The sequence below is a fragment of the Hyla sarda genome, chromosome 3 (genome assembly GCF_029499605.1).
Source record: "Hyla sarda isolate aHylSar1 chromosome 3, aHylSar1.hap1, whole genome shotgun sequence".
NCBI classification, from domain to species: Eukaryota; Metazoa; Chordata; class Amphibia; order Anura; family Hylidae; genus Hyla; species Hyla sarda.
In genome coordinates, this window is record NC_079191.1 from 399,890,265 (window position 1) to 399,908,476 (window position 18,212).

Consider the following 18,212-nt stretch of genomic DNA (forward strand, 5'->3'; position numbering starts at 1 on the left):
GGCTACAAAAAGCGTTTACAAGCTGTGATACTTGCCAAAGGGGGCAGTACAAGATATTAACTCTGCAGGTTGCCCAAACTTTTGCAGACGCCATTTTTTTGTTTTCTATTATTTTGAAAGTTATAAATGATGGAAATAAAATCTAACTTTTGTTGACATATTATAAGAATGTCTAATCTGTAATTTGATGCCTTTTGGAGATTTTTCCATCTTTCCTTGGATTCTTTATGCACATTAATACAAATTTTTACCTGTGCCCAAACTTTTGATCCCCTCTGTACATATTATACAATTAAACATTTAAAAAAATGGCATATTATTATTAATGCTATATAAATGTTATTGGCGATTGGTGGCCATATTGAATATGCAAATTACTCAGCTACAACAACCTTGGCACAGGACGTTACCATGAACATGGCTGCCAAATATAAGGTATTCTAACATATGCTTTCAGAGAAGAAGATGTTTGTAGAATGTTGTGCAAACCAATATGGCAGACACACCATGTGATCAATAGACTAGTAATAAACATACATAAGTCTGCATTACTGTCTAACCATAAACCATAGTTTATACATCAGTAGCTTTAGCAATTTCAAAAAAGCAGATGTTTTAATTTTGAACGGTTTAAAACAAGATGGCTGCCTTGTCAGGTGACCTAAGATCTTTAAGTAGAAAAAGATTAAGCACATAATAGCACTCTAACATTGTGCCAAGTTTCATAAGTTTTCGGTCAGCAACGTGCATATTCCAGACATTTAAATACAGTGGCTTATTGCCTTGCAGTGATTGGCTAACAGTAGCCATATTGATTATGCAAATGAACCAGCTTTAACAATCTTGATACAGGAGGTTACCATGAACATGTTTACCAAATTATAAGTTATTCTAACAAACGGTTTTAAAGAAGAAGATGTTTGTAGAATATTGTGCAATTCAATATGGCGGCTAAACCATGTGATCAATCGACTTTTAATGAACAAGTCATAATTGTGATCACAGTGTAGCTGTCACGATGCCGGCTGGCAGGTAGTGGATCCTCTGTGCCAGAGAGGGATGGCGAGGACCGTGCTAGTGGACCGGTTCTAAGCCACTACAGGTTTTCACCAGAGCCCGCCGCAAAGCGGGATGGTCTTGCTGCGGCGGTAGTGACCAGGTCGTATCCACTAGCAACGGCTCACCTCTCTGACTGCTGAAGATAGGCGAGGTACAAGGGAGTAGGCAGAAGCAAAGTCGGACGTAGCAGAAGGTCGGGGGCAGGCGGCAAGGTTCGTAGTCAGGGGAGATAGCAGAAGTTCTGGTACACAGGCTTTAAACACACAAAACGCTTTCACTAGGCACAAGGGCAACAAGATCCGGCAAGGGAGTGCAGGGGAGGAGACCAGATATAGCCAGGGAGCAGGTGGGAGCCAATTAAGCTAATTGGGCCAGGCACCAATCATTGGTGCACTGGCCCTTTAAGTCTCAGGGAGCTGGCGCGCGCGCGCCCTAGAGAGCGGAGCCGCGCGCGCCAGCACATGACAGCAGGGGACGGGAACGGGTAAGTGACCTGGGATGCGATTCGCGAGCGGGCGCGTCCCGCTGTGCGAATCGCATCCCCAACGGCCATGACAGAGCAGCGCTCCCGGTCAGCGGGACTGACCGGGGAGCTGCAGGGAGAAAGACGCCGTGAGCGCTCCGGGGAGGAGCGGGGGCCCGGAGCGCTAGGCGTAACAGTACCCCCCCCCCTTAGGTCTCCCCTTCTCTTTGTCGGGTAACTGCCTCCCCTGGGATGAGGACACCGGGAAAGGATGGAGGGATTCCTCAACGGCAGGCAGAACAGCAGGAGTAGGAATGGGGAGAGAGGGCAGAGGGCGAGACCTGGCACGGGGCAGTGTGACACCAGGACGAGGGCCATGAGGGGACACAGAGGCTTGCCTGATGGGACTGGGAGGGGGGGAGAGGCATTTCCTGTGGCAGGCAGAGTCCTTAATGACCTTAGGGGGACCGGATACAGGGGGAACCACAGGGTCACGGCAGGGAGTACTGGGAACCGGTTGAAGGCAGTCCTTGGAACAAGAGGGACCCCAACTCTTGATCTCCCCAGTGGACCAATCCAGGTTTGGGGAATGGTGTTGAAGCCAGGGTAGTCCAAGGAGAACTTCAGAAGTGCAATTAGGAAGGACAAAAAATACAATTTCCTCGTGATGAGGTCCGATGCACATTAGGAGGGGCTCCGTGCGGTAACGCACGGTGCAATCCAACCTGGCTCCGTTGACCGCGGAAATGTGGAGTGGCTTGACAAGACGGGTCACCGGAATGCGGAATTTATTCACTAAGGACTCCCGAATAAAATTCCCAGAAGCTCCAGAGTCCAGGCAGGCCACGGCTGAGAGGGGAGAGCTGGCTGAAGTAGAAATCCGAACAGGCACCGTGAGACGTGGAGAAGCCGACTTAGCATCAAGAGACGCCACACCCACGAGAGCTGGGTGCGAGCGTGCGTTTCCCAGACGTGGAGGACGGATTGGGCAATCCACCAAAAAATGTTCAGTACTGGCACAGTACAGACAAAGATTCTCTTCCTTACGGCGATTCCTCTCTTCCAGGGTCAGGCGAGACCGATTCACTTGCATGGCCTCCTCGGCGGGAGGCCTAGGCGCAGATTGCAGTGGAGACTGTGGGAGAGGTGTCCAGAGATCTAAGTCTTTTTCCTGGCGGAGCTCTTGATGCCTCTCAGAAAAACGCATGTCAATGCGAGTGGCTAGATGAATGAGTTCATGCAGGTTAGCAGGAGTCTCTCGTGCGGCCAGAACATCTTTAATGTTGCTGGATAGGCCTTTTTTAAAGGTCGCGCAGAGAGCCTCATTATTCCAGGATAGTTCAGAAGCAAGAGTACGGAATTGTATGGCGTACTCGCCAACGGAGGAATTACCCTGGACCAGGTTCAGCAGGGCAGTCTCAGCAGAAGAGGCTCGGGCAGGTTCCTCAAAGACACTTCGAATTTCCGAGAAGAAGGAGTGTACAGAGGCAGTGACGGGGTCATTGCGGTCCCAGAGCGGTGTGGCCCATGACAGGGCTTTTCCAGACAGAAGGCTGACTACGAAAGCCACCTTAGACCTTCCAGTAGGAAACTGGTCCGACATCATCTCCAAGTGCAGGGAACATTGCGAAAGAAAGCCACGGCAAAACTTAGAGTCCCCATTAAATTTGTCTGGCAAGGACAGGCGGAGGCTAGGAGTGGCCACTCGCTGCGGAAGGGGTGCAGGAGCTGGCGGAGGAGATGGTTGTTGTTGCTGTAGCTGTGACTGTACTTGCTGTAGTTGTGACTGGAGTTGCTGTGTCATGGTGGTCAAGTACGACAGCTGGTGATCTTGTTGGGCGATCTGACGAGCTTGCTGGGCGACCAGCGTAGGGAGGTCAGCGACAACTGGCAGAGGAACTTCAGCGGGATCCATGGCCGGATCTACTGTCACGATGCCGGCTGGCAGGTAGTGGATCCTCTGTGCCAGAGAGGGATGGCGAGGACCGTGCTAGTGGACCGGTTCTAAGCCACTACAGGTTTTCACCAGAGCCCGCCGCAAAGCGGGATGGTCTTGCTGCGGCGGTAGTGACCAGGTCGTATCCACTAGCAACGGCTCACCTCTCTGACTGCTGAAGATAGGCGAGGTACAAGGGAGTAGGCAGAAGCAAAGTCGGACGTAGCAGAAGGTCGGGGGCAGGCGGCAAGGTTCGTAGTCAGGGGAGATAGCAGAAGTTCTGGTACACAGGCTTTAAACACACAAAACGCTTTCACTAGGCACAAGGGCAACAAGATCCGGCAAGGGAGTGCAGGGGAGGAGACCAGATATAGCCAGGGAGCAGGTGGGAGCCAATTAAGCTAATTGGGCCAGGCACCAATCATTGGTGCACTGGCCCTTTAAGTCTCAGGGAGCTGGCGCGCGCGCGCCCTAGAGAGCGGAGCCGCGCGCGCCAGCACATGACAGCAGGGGACGGGAACGGGTAAGTGACCTGGGATGCGATTCGCGAGCGGGCGCGTCCCGCTGTGCGAATCGCATCCCCAACGGCCATGACAGAGCAGCGCTCCCGGTCAGCGGGACTGACCAGGGAGCTGCAGGGAGAAAGACGCCGTGAGCGCTCCGGGGAGGAGCGGGGGCCCGGAGCGCTAGGCGTAACAGTAGCCAAATATAACAATTTTTTAAACCTGTATCTTTAGTGATTGCAGAAATGCAGGGGTTTCAAAAACATGCCACACAAACCAATATGGCTGCCTTACCTTGTGACCTATGACCTTTATGTTATAAAAGATTATGTTTAGTACTGGGCTCTGCCTTTGGGTAAAATTTCATGAGTTTTGAAGTGACATTGAGGCAATTACAGGCATATTACAAAAAGCCCCATAGAAATAATAGGAATAATTGTTGACATTTACATAATTCAATATGGCTGCCGAACCATACGGTTGAATGACGTCAAAGTGTATGAGTCTAGGTCACAGTGTAACCATACTTGGCTATTTGGACATCTGTATCTTTAATGGCTTCAGAAAGACATGGCTTTTCATAAATATCACTGAATATTGTCACCTAAAACAAAATGGCTGCCTTCTTATGTGACCTATGACCTATATGTTAAAAAAATCTTAAGCACAATAGAGTACTCTACCATTGGGGAAAGAAACATACGTTTTTAACCCCTTAAGGACTCAACAATTTTATTTTTACTTTTTCGTTTTTTCCTCCTTGCCTTTTATATTTTCATCCACAGACTAGTATAAGGGCTTGTTTTTTGTGTGGCCAGTTGTTATTTGTAATGCCATTCTTTATTCTGTGCGTCAATACAATTAAAATGATACCCTCGATTACAAACTATTCTGTTATTTTACCGCTTTAAAAAAATCGCAAATTAGTTGCTATTTTGCTGACCTATAACTTTTTAATTTTTTCGTATAAGCAGCGGTATGAGGGCTCATTTTTTGTGCCGGGATCTGTACTCTTTAATGATACCACATTTGCATATGTTAATCTTTTAATACATTTTTTATTTAAAAAATGTTTATAAAATGTTATAAAAAAGCAGCAATTTTGAAATTGTTTTTTTTTTTTACGTACACGCCATTTACCGTACGGGATCATTAACATTATATTTTAATAGTTTGGATATTTACACATGTGGCGATACCAAATATGTTTATTAAAAATTTTTTTTACACTTTTTGGAGGTAAATTAACATTTTTATTGGGGGAGGGGATTTTTCACACTTTTTTACGTTTATTTTTTACTTTTTTTACTTTTATTATTACACTTTAATAGTCCCCATAGGGGACTATTTATAGTAATCAGTGTTACTTTTATTTTTTATTTTTATGGTGCTGTTGTTGTATTAAATCTTGTTTTAGTTTTTTTGTTTTTTTTTTTCAATATTTTATAGCCTTATTTTATTTACATATAATGTGGCATCTAATAAAAATTATTTTAGGGGGAAATGCTTTTTTTTTTTTATCCAGTACTTAGTACAAAATATAAATATAAATTTTGTTGTACAGATCACTACAGATCAGACTGTATTAAATGTCATGGGTTCCCTTTAAGACTGCAAGTGTAAGTAGCGCATTCTAAAGTATCACTTACAAAGTTTAATGAGTATTACGTGAGCTTAAATGTAACTAAAGTGCATAACAAAAAGAACCACAATATAAATTGATTCTAATGGTTGGCTGAATCTTAATATATAATTTGTAGTAAGATTACACCAGAGGTTGTAACCACTGAATAGCTGGACCGTAATTTCATTGTGTTATTATCAGGGGAACAATATTGGCATAGTCTGAGGTATGTACCAGTATGATCAATAGAAGGTAGTAAAAGCTAATGGGTTTGGTTTTATTAGGTTTATACAAGCCTGTGCACTGTGTTTTAACTCCACTTTAAGCAATTCATGGGTTCATAGGCAGGGGCAGGCATAAAGAGGTTGTCCAGCTTTATAAAATGTATGGCCTGTCCTTAGGATCAGTGGAAATTTGACTCCTGGCACCCTTGGCATTCAGCTGTTTAAAGGGGCCGTGCAATCGCAGAATCTACTATAGTGTTTACCAGTATAGCTGTGGTGCAAGGTACTGCAACATTGTCCGATTCCAGTGAACAAAGCAAAGCTGCAGTACCTTACACCACCACCATTAATAGAATGGCAGTGCACAAAAAAGTGCTGGTAAACATAGTGGCCCCTTCAAACAGCTGATTGTCTGAGATGCCTGGAGTCAGACCCCTGCCAATCTAACATGGATGGTCTACCCATAAGAAATAGTCACTAGGGGTAAGTTATGGACTATAAATGGGGTTGTTTATTGCTGGAACTATGGTGTCCATTATGGTGTCAGAGACCAAGCCTACTGGAGGATCCTCTTTGGTGTGCCCAAGGGCATAGCTGGGGCCAGACAACTAGAGGATATGGCCCTAAGGGACACCAAAAAGCCACTTTAATTTGGCAAGGGTATTAGATACAGGGTAATAAACTGAACCTTTGACCCAGGTGAAAGAGAGCAAAACTACAGCTCTGGGTGGGCCAGTCCAACTTTGGTCACACATATCCCAACAATTAAATCTATTAAATTGTATGATATAACATGATGTAAAAAAGTTAAATCTTTGTTTTAAAGGTGAGCTCCACCTAATAAAAGTAATTCTTCAATGAACGGTCCATATGTTGACACTGTTGTACAGCATAAATGTTAAGCTGAGATAAATGTATAATTTATATAAAAATGTTAAAGGCTTCAACTTTTTCTAACGTCATTATTTCCTATTTTTACTGTTACAGGTTTTGGAATGACCACGCCAGCTACTGTAGCAGGAAAAGTGTTCCTCATCTTCTATGGTCTCTTTGGATGTGCTGGTACAATACTATTTTTCAACCTATTTTTGGAAAGGATAATATCACTTTTGGCTTTTGTAATGAAAGCTTGCCATGAAAGACGACTACGAATAAATGGGCTTCTACCTCCGACGGTCCGAAGAAGTTCATCTGTATCAGAAGTTGACAGCCTTGTTGGGTGGAAGCCATCGGTTTACCATGTTATGCTAATATTGGGCATTTTTGCTATAACCCTCTCTTGCTGTGCATCAGCCATGTATACCCCGGTGGAAGGGTGGAATTACGTTGATTCTTTGTATTATTGTTTTGTCACCTTTAGCACCATTGGATTTGGAGATTTGGTAAGCAGCCAAAATGCTGAATACAAATATCAGGGATTATACAGGTTTGGAAATTTCATGTTTATACTTTTGGGAGTTTGTTGCATTTACTCACTTTTTAACGTCATATCGATTGTAATCAAGCAAGTTTTAAACTGGATCCTAAAAAAATTAAGGTGCCGATGCTGTGATAAGTGCCATAAATCAAACCCGCGTCTTGGACGCCGAAATGCCATCACCCCTGGAGCTCGTTTTCGCAGGAACCAGTTGTCTATGGAGACAGATGGAAACAATGATAGTGACACAGAAGGAAGGAGGTTATCTGGGGAGATGATCTCCATGAGGGATCTCACGGCATCCAATAAGGTGTCTCTCGCCATACTACAGAAACAGTTATCTGAAACAGCCAATGGTTATCCTAGAACTGTGTGCATCAACACAAGACAAAATGGCTTCTCAGGAGGAGTCGGAGCTTTAGCCATCATGAACAATAGGTTGGCAGAAACAAGTGATTCTAGGTAGAGTCTTTTCAAATTTCTATATTTTCATTAACATATTTTTAAAATAAAATAAAAAAAGGCTCAAACTCATGGTAAACATTCCTGGACCCCCCCCCCCCCCCCCCCCCCCAAACCATTGAAATACCCATTTCTATTTGCACTGAAACTGTTTCTCCCATTTCATCAACATTTTCTGGCATCTCATGCATAAAAGGAAACAATCACTCTTTATCCTCTCAGGCAAAAATCAATATGTTTACGTCTTTTAGCTGAATTGACTGTGAGAAGGTGAAAAAAGATCACTCGCTATCGAATGTCTATAATAATAGCTTTAAAAAAGACAAGTCCCACTGTAGGTCCTACCTGTGAGCTGTACACATGGTATAGCTGGAAAAAGCTTTGGTACAAATGTCAATGTGACGACATGCAGGAAAAAGAACCTAAGATTGAATTATACATAGCTGTGTCATTTTATATCAGAAGAGAGAATTGGCAAAGGTATTCTATTTTAAAGTTATTACAGTTTTCTCAGCTTTAAAATAAATACATGCAATGAAGCCAACTTACTGCTTGTTATGTTGTGTAATGCATATTTTCACTATGAAGTATCTACTACTAGGACCGATATGGTTGTCTACTTGGGCTACACTGCTAAGCACTGTATGGTATGGGCCAAAGGTGTCCCACCTGGGCTATGTGGGTATGCCGGGTGGTGTAGTAAGACACAGGAGAAACTACTCATTTTAACATTTTAACATTACTTTATTTGGCAGTAATGGGCCTCCTTCCTGTATAAGGCCATGTCATTTGCACAACCAAGCATTGATGCCAGCCTTGACTACTCCTTAAATAAATGGCCTAAAAAAATGCCCTTATAACTGGAACAATTCAATCCTAATATTATATTGGCAGGTAGGGACAATGGATGCCCAATCCTATGACCACATATTAATCAATAACTCTGTAACTTAAATGATGGTCCGGCAGAAGTATATTTGTTTAGATGTCCCGGCAACTTAGCAGCCTGAGAATTGCCCAAGACTAAGGCGATCAGTATATGGATTTGCCAGAAGTCCTCGGCAAGTCTATTGGACTTCTGGCAAATCTGTTAGATTGATTGCTTTAGTCTCTGGCTACTAAGTTGCTGGAAGCTTTAAACAGATATCTTAGACCATCATCTGAGTTTTATAATGCATATTTCCCATTTCCCATTGGATGCTTGAATACTGCATATTTCCATCAGTTTTTCCATTGTGTCCACCCCCAATACATATATTCCATTTCTAATATAACAGAATGATGTAGGATACAAACGTGCCTTAAGTCTTGTATTTTCAACTGCTGGAGGATCTATGGGGCTGGTGTAGCTTTCAATTCAAGGGTATATTGGTAACTAACTCCTAATACACATACACTTGAATGTCACATACAGGGTTGTAACAATCGTGAGTGCACAAACAATATGGCCCTGGTGCTGTCAGAGGTCCATTGGCTCCTCTGCTATATAGGAAGGCACCATCATATGTGGTATATTGGGGAGGGACCTGTTATAGATTGTGTGTTGGAGCCCATGCTCAGAAGGCATCAGGATATATGGTATAATATCGGACACTGTAACAGATTGTGTGTTGGAGCCCATGCTTATTAGGAACCACGATATATGTATAATAGGACGGGGATACTGTTACAAAGTGTGTGTTGGGTCCCATAAACTGTAAATTATATCTCATAACATATGCAAAATCATTATGTCAATTAAAAGGATTATTCCCCGAACCCTTGTACAAAAAAACCCCTCACATTTTCAACTTTTTTTATTGGTTTATTTCCCTTCCTCCTCTGCTCACTAGTAAGCTTCTAGATGGGCAGCAGTGCCACAAAGCGTGATGCTCCTGTCTCTCTAGTGCCCCGTAGTTCCTTGCTATCCTGCTGTTGTAGCCAGCTCTGTCATCTGAACCCAGATCTTTATTCTGAAGAATATATATATATAAATTCAAAGTGCCACATTTCCAGGGAAGATCACTATATAATGCTGAGCCAGAGAGGTAGAAGGACAGCGATGGACTGTCTATCCACTGCTACTCAAGGCAGAAAGTAGATGTATATATAGGGGCACAGGAGAGAAACTTGGCGGCCCTATCACTGCCAGTAATGTGGAAAATTACTGCACAGAAAAAATGTGTCATAAATTGTTGAAAGAGTTATTTTATAGTTTATTTTTTACTTTAAATATACTATTTTTATGTGATAATCCTTTTATTTAGTTTATTTATATAATATTTGACCCAAGAACAGAAGCTATCTAATGTCAGATGGTCATAGAAAGCCAAAGGAATAATAATTTGTTTGTTTTTTTGTGTGTAAAACATATTCCGAGTATGTACCGCTATTTCCTACAGAAGTTCCTATCTTATCGCAGTATCTCAGAACAAACACATACACGTTGATATAGAACAACCCCAGAGATCTCAGCTTTGGGGATGGAATCTGAGGAAAATGTTTGCACTTTATGAACAAACTATTCCTTTTGATATGAGATGTCCCTGAAGATAAATAACTTACGGGAACCTATTGGTGAATTCAGACATAGAAAATAAGCTTTAAGATCAGAATTGACTGCTATATGGAAATGTTTCGGTAGCTTCTTTATAACGTTTACCATTTGTAGAGATTGTAGTAGATTAGAAATGTTTAAATTAAGAAAACAGCGCCCCTTGGGGTGGGTCTGGTATTCCTTGGCCCCTTTGTAATACCAGACAGTAATATCAGACATGGTCTATGGAAAAGAATGGAGTCGGAACTTTTGCCAATTTCATGCAGAGCAAGGATGGAGTGTGTACTGGTGTCAAAAGGAATTGTGGGATGAGTCTACAGAGGCGCTTGGAGTGGTATCTGGCTACTATTACACCTTTATAGATAGTCTGGGAGAAGAGAAATGTTGTTTTGTATATTTTTGAAAGTGAGTGGTACTTAAAGGGTGGCACTCTTGTCTAGTGTTGCTAGCGAATATTCGCAATGCGAATTTTATTCGCGAATATCGCATATTCGTGAATTCGCGAATATTCGTGAATATAGCACTATATATTCGTAATTACGTTTTATTTTGTTTTTTTTTTCACAGTACACATCACAGTGATCACCCCTCTCTGCTTCCAGCTTGTGTGGTGTAAAGAAGGGTCTAATACTACTGTGTGAGACTGGCGAAAATTTGCATATGCTAATTTTCGCATATGCTAATTTTTATATATGCTAATTTTTGCATATGCGAAAATAAAACGCGAATATTACGACTATGCGAATTTAGGGAATATATGACGAATATTTGTCCATATATTCGCAAAATATCACAAATTCGAATATGGCCTATGCCGCTCAACACTACTCTTGTCTATAAGGACTTGGACTTAAATTATGTTGACCACCCGGTGGTCAGTGGCCATACTCTGGCTACAGAAAGTGTTGCTTGATGAGCCTGAGGTATTAGGCAAACCTACCCAAGTGGCTTGTATTGCCTGGGTGGGGTAAGCTGTGGCAAGAGTAGCACTGCAGAGAATCACAGCGACACAGTAGGTTAAGTGTGAGCTGTATTTGGCGCAATGTGACTATCTGGGTGTTTAAGGTATATCTCCCAGTCCTTTGGGCTTCAGCATAAGAATACTCAGAGAATTTTATAATGCCGATGTTTCCTAAATGCTGAAGTTTATTATCCCACCAAGGGTGAACAAAATGAGCAACAATCATCAAGCATGTGTGCCATTTATGTGTACTGAAACTAACAAGAGTGCTGTGCGTTTATGTGAGAAGGTTGAAAAGAACCATGCTGATTTTAACAGTCTCATGTATGTGTAAATGCATTGGTACTGGAGGACTCACAGTTTAATCACTGCACTTTACAACAGTTTTATACTTTGTTATTGGGTAACAATTTGAATGGGCCCTATGAGATTCAAAAAGATTTTGTCAAAACATTCCACTTTCTAATATACTTATATAATATAATAATGTTATTTCCTTTTTATATATATCATAGCTTATAAAAAAGACCCCATACCAACCAGAACATAATCCTGTCCGGCTACAGCATCATCTTTGTCCAAGATGAAGCACAGGCATGGAAAAAGTCCAGTAAGTGAGGGCAGGACTGACATGCCTCTGTGCTCACTCCTGTCCTATCAGACCACAGCATGAACACACAGAGGAGGAGGTTACAGAGCAGCCTGCAATGATTGGATGAAGAGACCCAGCACAGCAGACTCAGGGAGGAAGATGAGTCATGCAGAGTGAGGACACGCCGCCTCCAAAGCACAGAATGACAAACCAAGTGAGCAACAGATAGAAGGTGTTTGTGATAATTATAGCCGCTAGACACATAAAATGATATGTACAGTGATCCCTCAACTTACAATGGCCTCAACATACAATAGTTTCAACATACAATGGTCTTTTCTGCACCATTGTAACTTGAAACCAGACTCAACATACAATGCTATGGAATCTGTCACGCCATTGAAAACGTGTCAATGGCTGGAAGAACCAACCAATCAGAATGTATATTTCACTGGTAAAACCCCTGTGCATGCACTGACTGGTATTTGGTAGCCCCCTCTACAGTACAGGGAGGTATTACATGTTCTGTACACTTTACCTGTGCAAGGGTTAGCTTCTCCTTTGGGCATCAGGTGATGGCGGCTCCATTTTCTTTTTTTTAAGACATTGCGTGTTCTGTACAGGACCCTGAAGAAGCTTCTGTCCTCTACATAGACCAGTGTTTCCCAAAGAGGTTGCCTCCAGCTGTTGCAAAACTACAACTCCCAGCATGCCCGGACAGCCCTTGGCTGTCCGGGCATGCTGGGAGTTGTAGTTTTGCAACAGCTGGAGGCAACCTCTTTGAGAAACACTGAAATAGACAGTGATTTACAGCTCCCAGCAGATCTTTCTTGCTTTTATATGTAAGGATTTGCTTTTACCCTATTAGTAATCTACTTATTTATCTTTAATCCTCACTTTTTCCTATTTTTGGATGACATTTTGGTGCCTTCAGAACCAATTACCAGGTTTCCATAGAGTTATAGTCTCAACATACAATGGTTTCAACATACAATGGTCGTCCTGGAACCAATTAATATTGTAACTTGAGGGACCACTGTACATGATCGGGTTAGGTACCGTGAAACATATAACTTTTTTTATCTTTGTAGGATATGACAGGTACACTTTAAGTTCACAAAAACTACTACATATTCATATACAGCTGCTGGAATCAGCATTTCAGTCACTACTTCATGCTGTTCTTGGCATTATATAGTGGCCAATATGCTGGACCAAACCTTTAGTCACAAACACAGAATTTTTCTGCATTTTTTTTTCTTTTTTACAAAATCAAAATATTAGTCCTTAATGCAAAATTGCATAAAGACATCCATAATTGTAAAATGCTTGGTGGCCTTGAAACAATTTGTTGGGCGCATGCCTTCAAATACTAAATGGCTATTAGGGTAGAAAAATGTTTTGTTTTACTTATATAATGTAGGTATCATTTGTATGTCAGTCTGTGGCCTCATTCACATGGCAAAATTTCTGAGTGGAATCCGGTAGAAAAAATCTGCTCAATTCCGGAAATTCTGTTGCAGCAGAGTTTCATTGCTTTCAATGGGATTCTGCTGCACTGTGCAATTCCCATGGTCGCATTTCCGAGCGGTGCTAGCACTGGCATGATCTGCAGGCTCCCGCTGTCTGCAAAATGTCTGCCTAAAATTTTCTGGACAGATATTACGTGAAAAATCTGCCATCTGAACTTTCCCTCAATGTAAAAATTCCACTTTCAGCTAAAGGGTAAAACAGAATCCTATAACATTACCAGCCAAACCAGGAACAACCATATTTAGATATAACTTTTGTGCACTTAAGAGGCCATGTTCACATGTCGGAATTTGTGTGTGGAATTCCGCATTGAAATTCCGCACGGACATTCCACAGCAGCAGAGTCCCATTGCATTTAATCAGATTCTGCTGTGCTGTGTACATGGAGGAATTTCCGCACCAGATGTTTCTGGCACAAAAATTCTGATTTCCGTGTCCGCAGAAAGAATGAACACGTCTATTCTTTCCACACACCTGATACGGAATGCATAGCCATCTATGTGGCAGAGCATTCCCGTGTGAACATAGCCTTACTCCTTGTCAGCATTGATCGGCCTTGTGAGATGCTTGACACCCCTAGTAACGTCTGCTGTGAGTTGAAAATAAAAATGAATGCACCAAAAAAGTCCTGGATTTTCAGCTTCTTTTCTAGGTTATGTTTGATCATTTTATGTGATTCCTCCTGAAGATCTGCAAACTACATTCACTTTGTAATGTTCCTGTCAGCACTATCGCTTTATCATAAAACACAACTCTGTAATTAATTTTGCCAAGAATAACAATTTCCAGTGCAGCTGGAGAACCGAATCCCCAAAGGAATAATTCTTTATCATTTGTCATGAAAGAAGGATTTTATTTTTTATAGAATTTAAATTACAGAAATGTTTGTTTTATTTTTTCTAAAGGTCACCTCTATATAAGTCTATGGCACCTGTAGAACGCAGACAGGACATTAAAGGGGTATTCTGGGCAAAAACATTTAGGGGATAAGATGTCTAATCGCGCAGGGAGGGGGGGGGGGCTCTGCTGAGACCACCACGATCTCCCTGCAGCACCCGCATGTGACGGCCATCACGCCCCCTCCCATAGACATGAATGGAGGGGGCATGGCATGACGTCACGTCCCCAGTCCCGGAAACACGGAGGTTTCCGAAACTGGAGATTCAGCACCCGCATAGAATGAGGGTGCTGCAGGGAGATCGCGGGGGGTCTCAGCAGCGGGACCCCCGTGATCAGACATCTTATCCCCTATCCTTTGGATAGGTGATAAAATGTTTTTGCCCGGAATACCCCTTTAATGTCCTGTCTGCGTTCTACAGGTGCCATAGACTTATATAGAGGTGACCTTTAGAAAAAATATAACTTCTCTGAATCTATACTTGACAGTTTTAGGGTACGTTCACACTTAATACCATGAAGATTTTGTGGTATACAACCGCTGGATTCCCCTGCCAGAAATATACATTTGACCATGCTTTTGAGACTAAGCAACTTTTCCTCTGGATAGGTTGTGATAAATCTCCCCCAAAACCCATCCAGAGGAAAAGTTGCTTAGTTGCCCATAGCAACCAATCAGATCGCTTCTTTCATTTTTGAAAAGGCATCTGAATAATGAAAGAAGTGATCTGATTGGTTGCTATGGGCAACTCAGCAACATTTCTTCTGAACAGGTTTTGATAAGTCTTCCCCTATACGCTCACAAATATGCAAAAGTGTAGTCACTTTTAGACTATGTTCTGCTCACTGAAATGAATAGATCCTGTGACTGACTGTCAAGGTCCTCCCATGGGAGAAGAGGAGTCATTCAATGGAATAGACACCACTTTTTATTAGTTGGGATATTTCATGATGAATCATAAGCACATAAAATAAAGTGTGCTTCGAAACACCATTGCATGTATTTTTGGCTCATAAGGATGGGCATCCATGGCATCATAAAAAAAAGTGCAATAAATGTTAATAAAAATATATCCCCTATATAGAAAAAAGTCACATGCAATAGTTGGAAGATAGCTTGCTATTGTTCTTCCATAAGATAGGAAAAGGAGATAAAATGGTGTTTTTAATTTTAATGATTTTTTTTTTATTTCTTCATTGTTACCCCTAAGTTTAGTATCTTAACACAAAATATCATGGCCCAGATTTATCAAACTGTGTGAGAGAAAAAATAGAGTGATTTTTCCACAAGATCCAATCAGAGCTCAGCTTTCACTTTACAGAGCTCATTCCTGTAGCTGAGCTGTGATTGGTTGCTGTGGGAAAATCTCTATATTTTTTCCCACACCGTTTGATAAATCTGGGTCATGGCATAAAGGGAATTCATCAAGCTATTAAGGCTGGTTTTTGTTTTTTTCTATCTAAAAAAGTTGCATCAAAAGTCTCAGTCACTTCTCCTGAGACTTTTGCTATAGATCATATTTGAAAGTGAACTACCATGTGCAGTGCTTTAGGCTTGTTTAATGCAGTGGTGATCGATTACTTTTCTCTAAAAGTCACACAAAAAAGTCATAGCTCCCGTTATTTACACACTAACCCACACTTACACACCAATTTAATTAAGCCCTGAAAAGTACTCCAAGCGCTACACACACACACGTGTACCGGTAGCCCCCTCAATTCTCAAGATATGATCCAAAGAGCTGTCACTATCAGTGAAGCAAGCCATCATTAGGCTGAAAAAACTAAAACAAACCCATCAGAGATATAGCCAAAACATTAGGAGTGGCCAAAACTACTGTTTGGAACATTCTTAAAAAGAAGGAACGCACCGGTGAGCTCAGCAACACCAAAAGACCCGGAAGACCAAGGAAAATAACTGTGGAGGATGAGCGAAGAAAACCCCTTCACAACAGTTGGCCAGGTGAAGAACACTCTCCAGGAGGTAGGTGTATGTGTGTCATCAAGAGAAGACTTCACCAGAGGGAATACAGAGGGTTCACCACAAGATGGAAACCATTGGGGAGCCTCAAAAACAGGAAGGTCAGATTAGAGTTTGCCAAACAACATCTAAAAAAGCCTTCACCGTTCTGGAACAACATCCTATGGACTGATAAGACCAAGATCAACTTGTACCAGAGTGATGGGAAGAGAAGAAGGGAAGGAACATGATCCTAAGCATACAACTCATCAGTGAACATGGTGGTGGTAGTGTCATGGCATAGTGGGCATGTATGGCTGCCAAAGGAACCGGTTCTCTGTTATTTATTGATGATGTGACAAAAGCAGCAGGATGAATTCTGAAAAACCCCATCCTTCACATAAGGGGGTAGGTGAGGGGTTAATTTAACTATTATATATTTTTATTTGACATATAAGTAACATGTGACCAAGTATTATCGAAATATCTCAAGCCGTACGGAAATTATGCTGGAACATCCATTGCAAATCTATTTCCCATAGATTTGCATTGGATTTAAACAAAAACCCTGACCCTCGCAAATGAGGGTAGATTAGGGTTAAATTAACTATCCTATATTTTTTGTGGACATATAAGTAACATGTGACCGAGTATTATCAAAATATCTCCAGCTGTTTAGAAGTTATGCCGTAACATATATTTCCCATAGACTTGTATGGGACTTTAAACAAAAACCCAAACCCTGGCAAATAGGGGTGGGAAAGGGTTAAATCACCTAGCCTATGTTTATTCATGTTAATATCTTTAGCTGTTTGGAAGTGATGCTGGAACATACACACATACACACATACATACAATATATATATATATATATATATATATATATATATATATATATATATTGCGAGAAGGTGAAGGGCATTGTGGTTGATGGGCGGTATGTGTCACCAAGGCTCCTGGCCTTGGTGAAGTAAGAGCCAATAATTATCCAGTGTCTGTGCTGCGATGCAGACTGACACTGTTGCTGTAGTATGGCTGGAAAGCCAATCCAGGACGGCTCTTACTGGGAATGGTGAAGTGTTAGGAGGGGCCATTCCCCACAATCCAGGCCGCCTTTTGTTGGTCTTAAAGGCAGGCTGCCTCACCAGCTGAGGGGGATTTGCTAGTTGCAGCTCACACTGCCAGAGAGCTGAGTGTGGAGATCTTCCTTGTGGAGTGTGGAAGCTGGTGAGCAGACTGCCTGGAGGCTTGGAAAAGACTTGCTTGATGCCGTGTGGCATGGACTCAGGTGTGAACAAACACCTAAGGAATACAGGTGGACTTTTGTTACTTTTTCCTTTGCTCTGTATTTAAAGACTGTTTGCTGTCTACCAAGTGTGAATAAAACTTGAGCTTTGAGTTGAAAAGTCATGTTTCCGTGCCTCTGCCTCTATACTGCAACCGCACCTGTCTGCAAGAGCGAGTCGTCACAATATCTATCTGTGTGTGTACATATATATATATATATATATATATATATATATATATATATAGCAGCGTTTTTATATATTTATGCTCCCCACAGCGCTTCTATGTATTTATGCCCCTGCAGCGCTTATATACATTAGTGCCCCCTGCAGTGCTTCAATGTATATATGCCCCCGCAACACTTATATACATTAATTCCCCCCCGCAGTGCTTCTATGTATTCATGCCCCTGCAGCGCTTATATACATTAATGCCCCCTGCAGCGCTTCTATGTATTTATGCCCCCACAGCACTTATGTACATTAATGCCCCCCGCAGCGCTTCCATGTATTTATGGCCCCGCAGCGCTTATATATGCCCCCGCAGCACTTACCGTATATACATTAATGCCCCCCCCCCCCCCCCCCGCAGCGATTCTATGTATTTATGCCCCTGCAGCGCTTATATATATGCCCCCACAGCACTTATATACATTAATGCCCTCGCAGCGATTCTATGTATTTATGCCCCCACAGCACTTATATACATTAATGCCATCGCAGCGCTTCCATGTATGTATGCCCCTGCAGTGCTTATAT

General features: G+C 42.2%; 1 protein-coding gene across 4 annotated transcripts in view; it reads left to right on the forward strand.

Moving 5' to 3' along the window:
- KCNK12 (potassium two pore domain channel subfamily K member 12) overlaps positions 1-18,212 on the forward strand; it is a 175,798-nt gene that overhangs the window by 139,569 nt on the left and 18,017 nt on the right. For 2 of the 4 annotated variants that reach the window (XM_056568077.1, XM_056568078.1), the window contains exon 3: positions 6,797-7,688. In XM_056568077.1, the coding sequence (XP_056424052.1) occupies positions 6,797-7,688 (892 nt within the window). Of the gene's footprint in view, positions 1-6,796; positions 7,693-11,700; positions 11,992-18,212 lie in introns of those variants that run through there. The other 2 variants (XR_008891630.1, XM_056568079.1) reach the window with 2 other exon arrangements.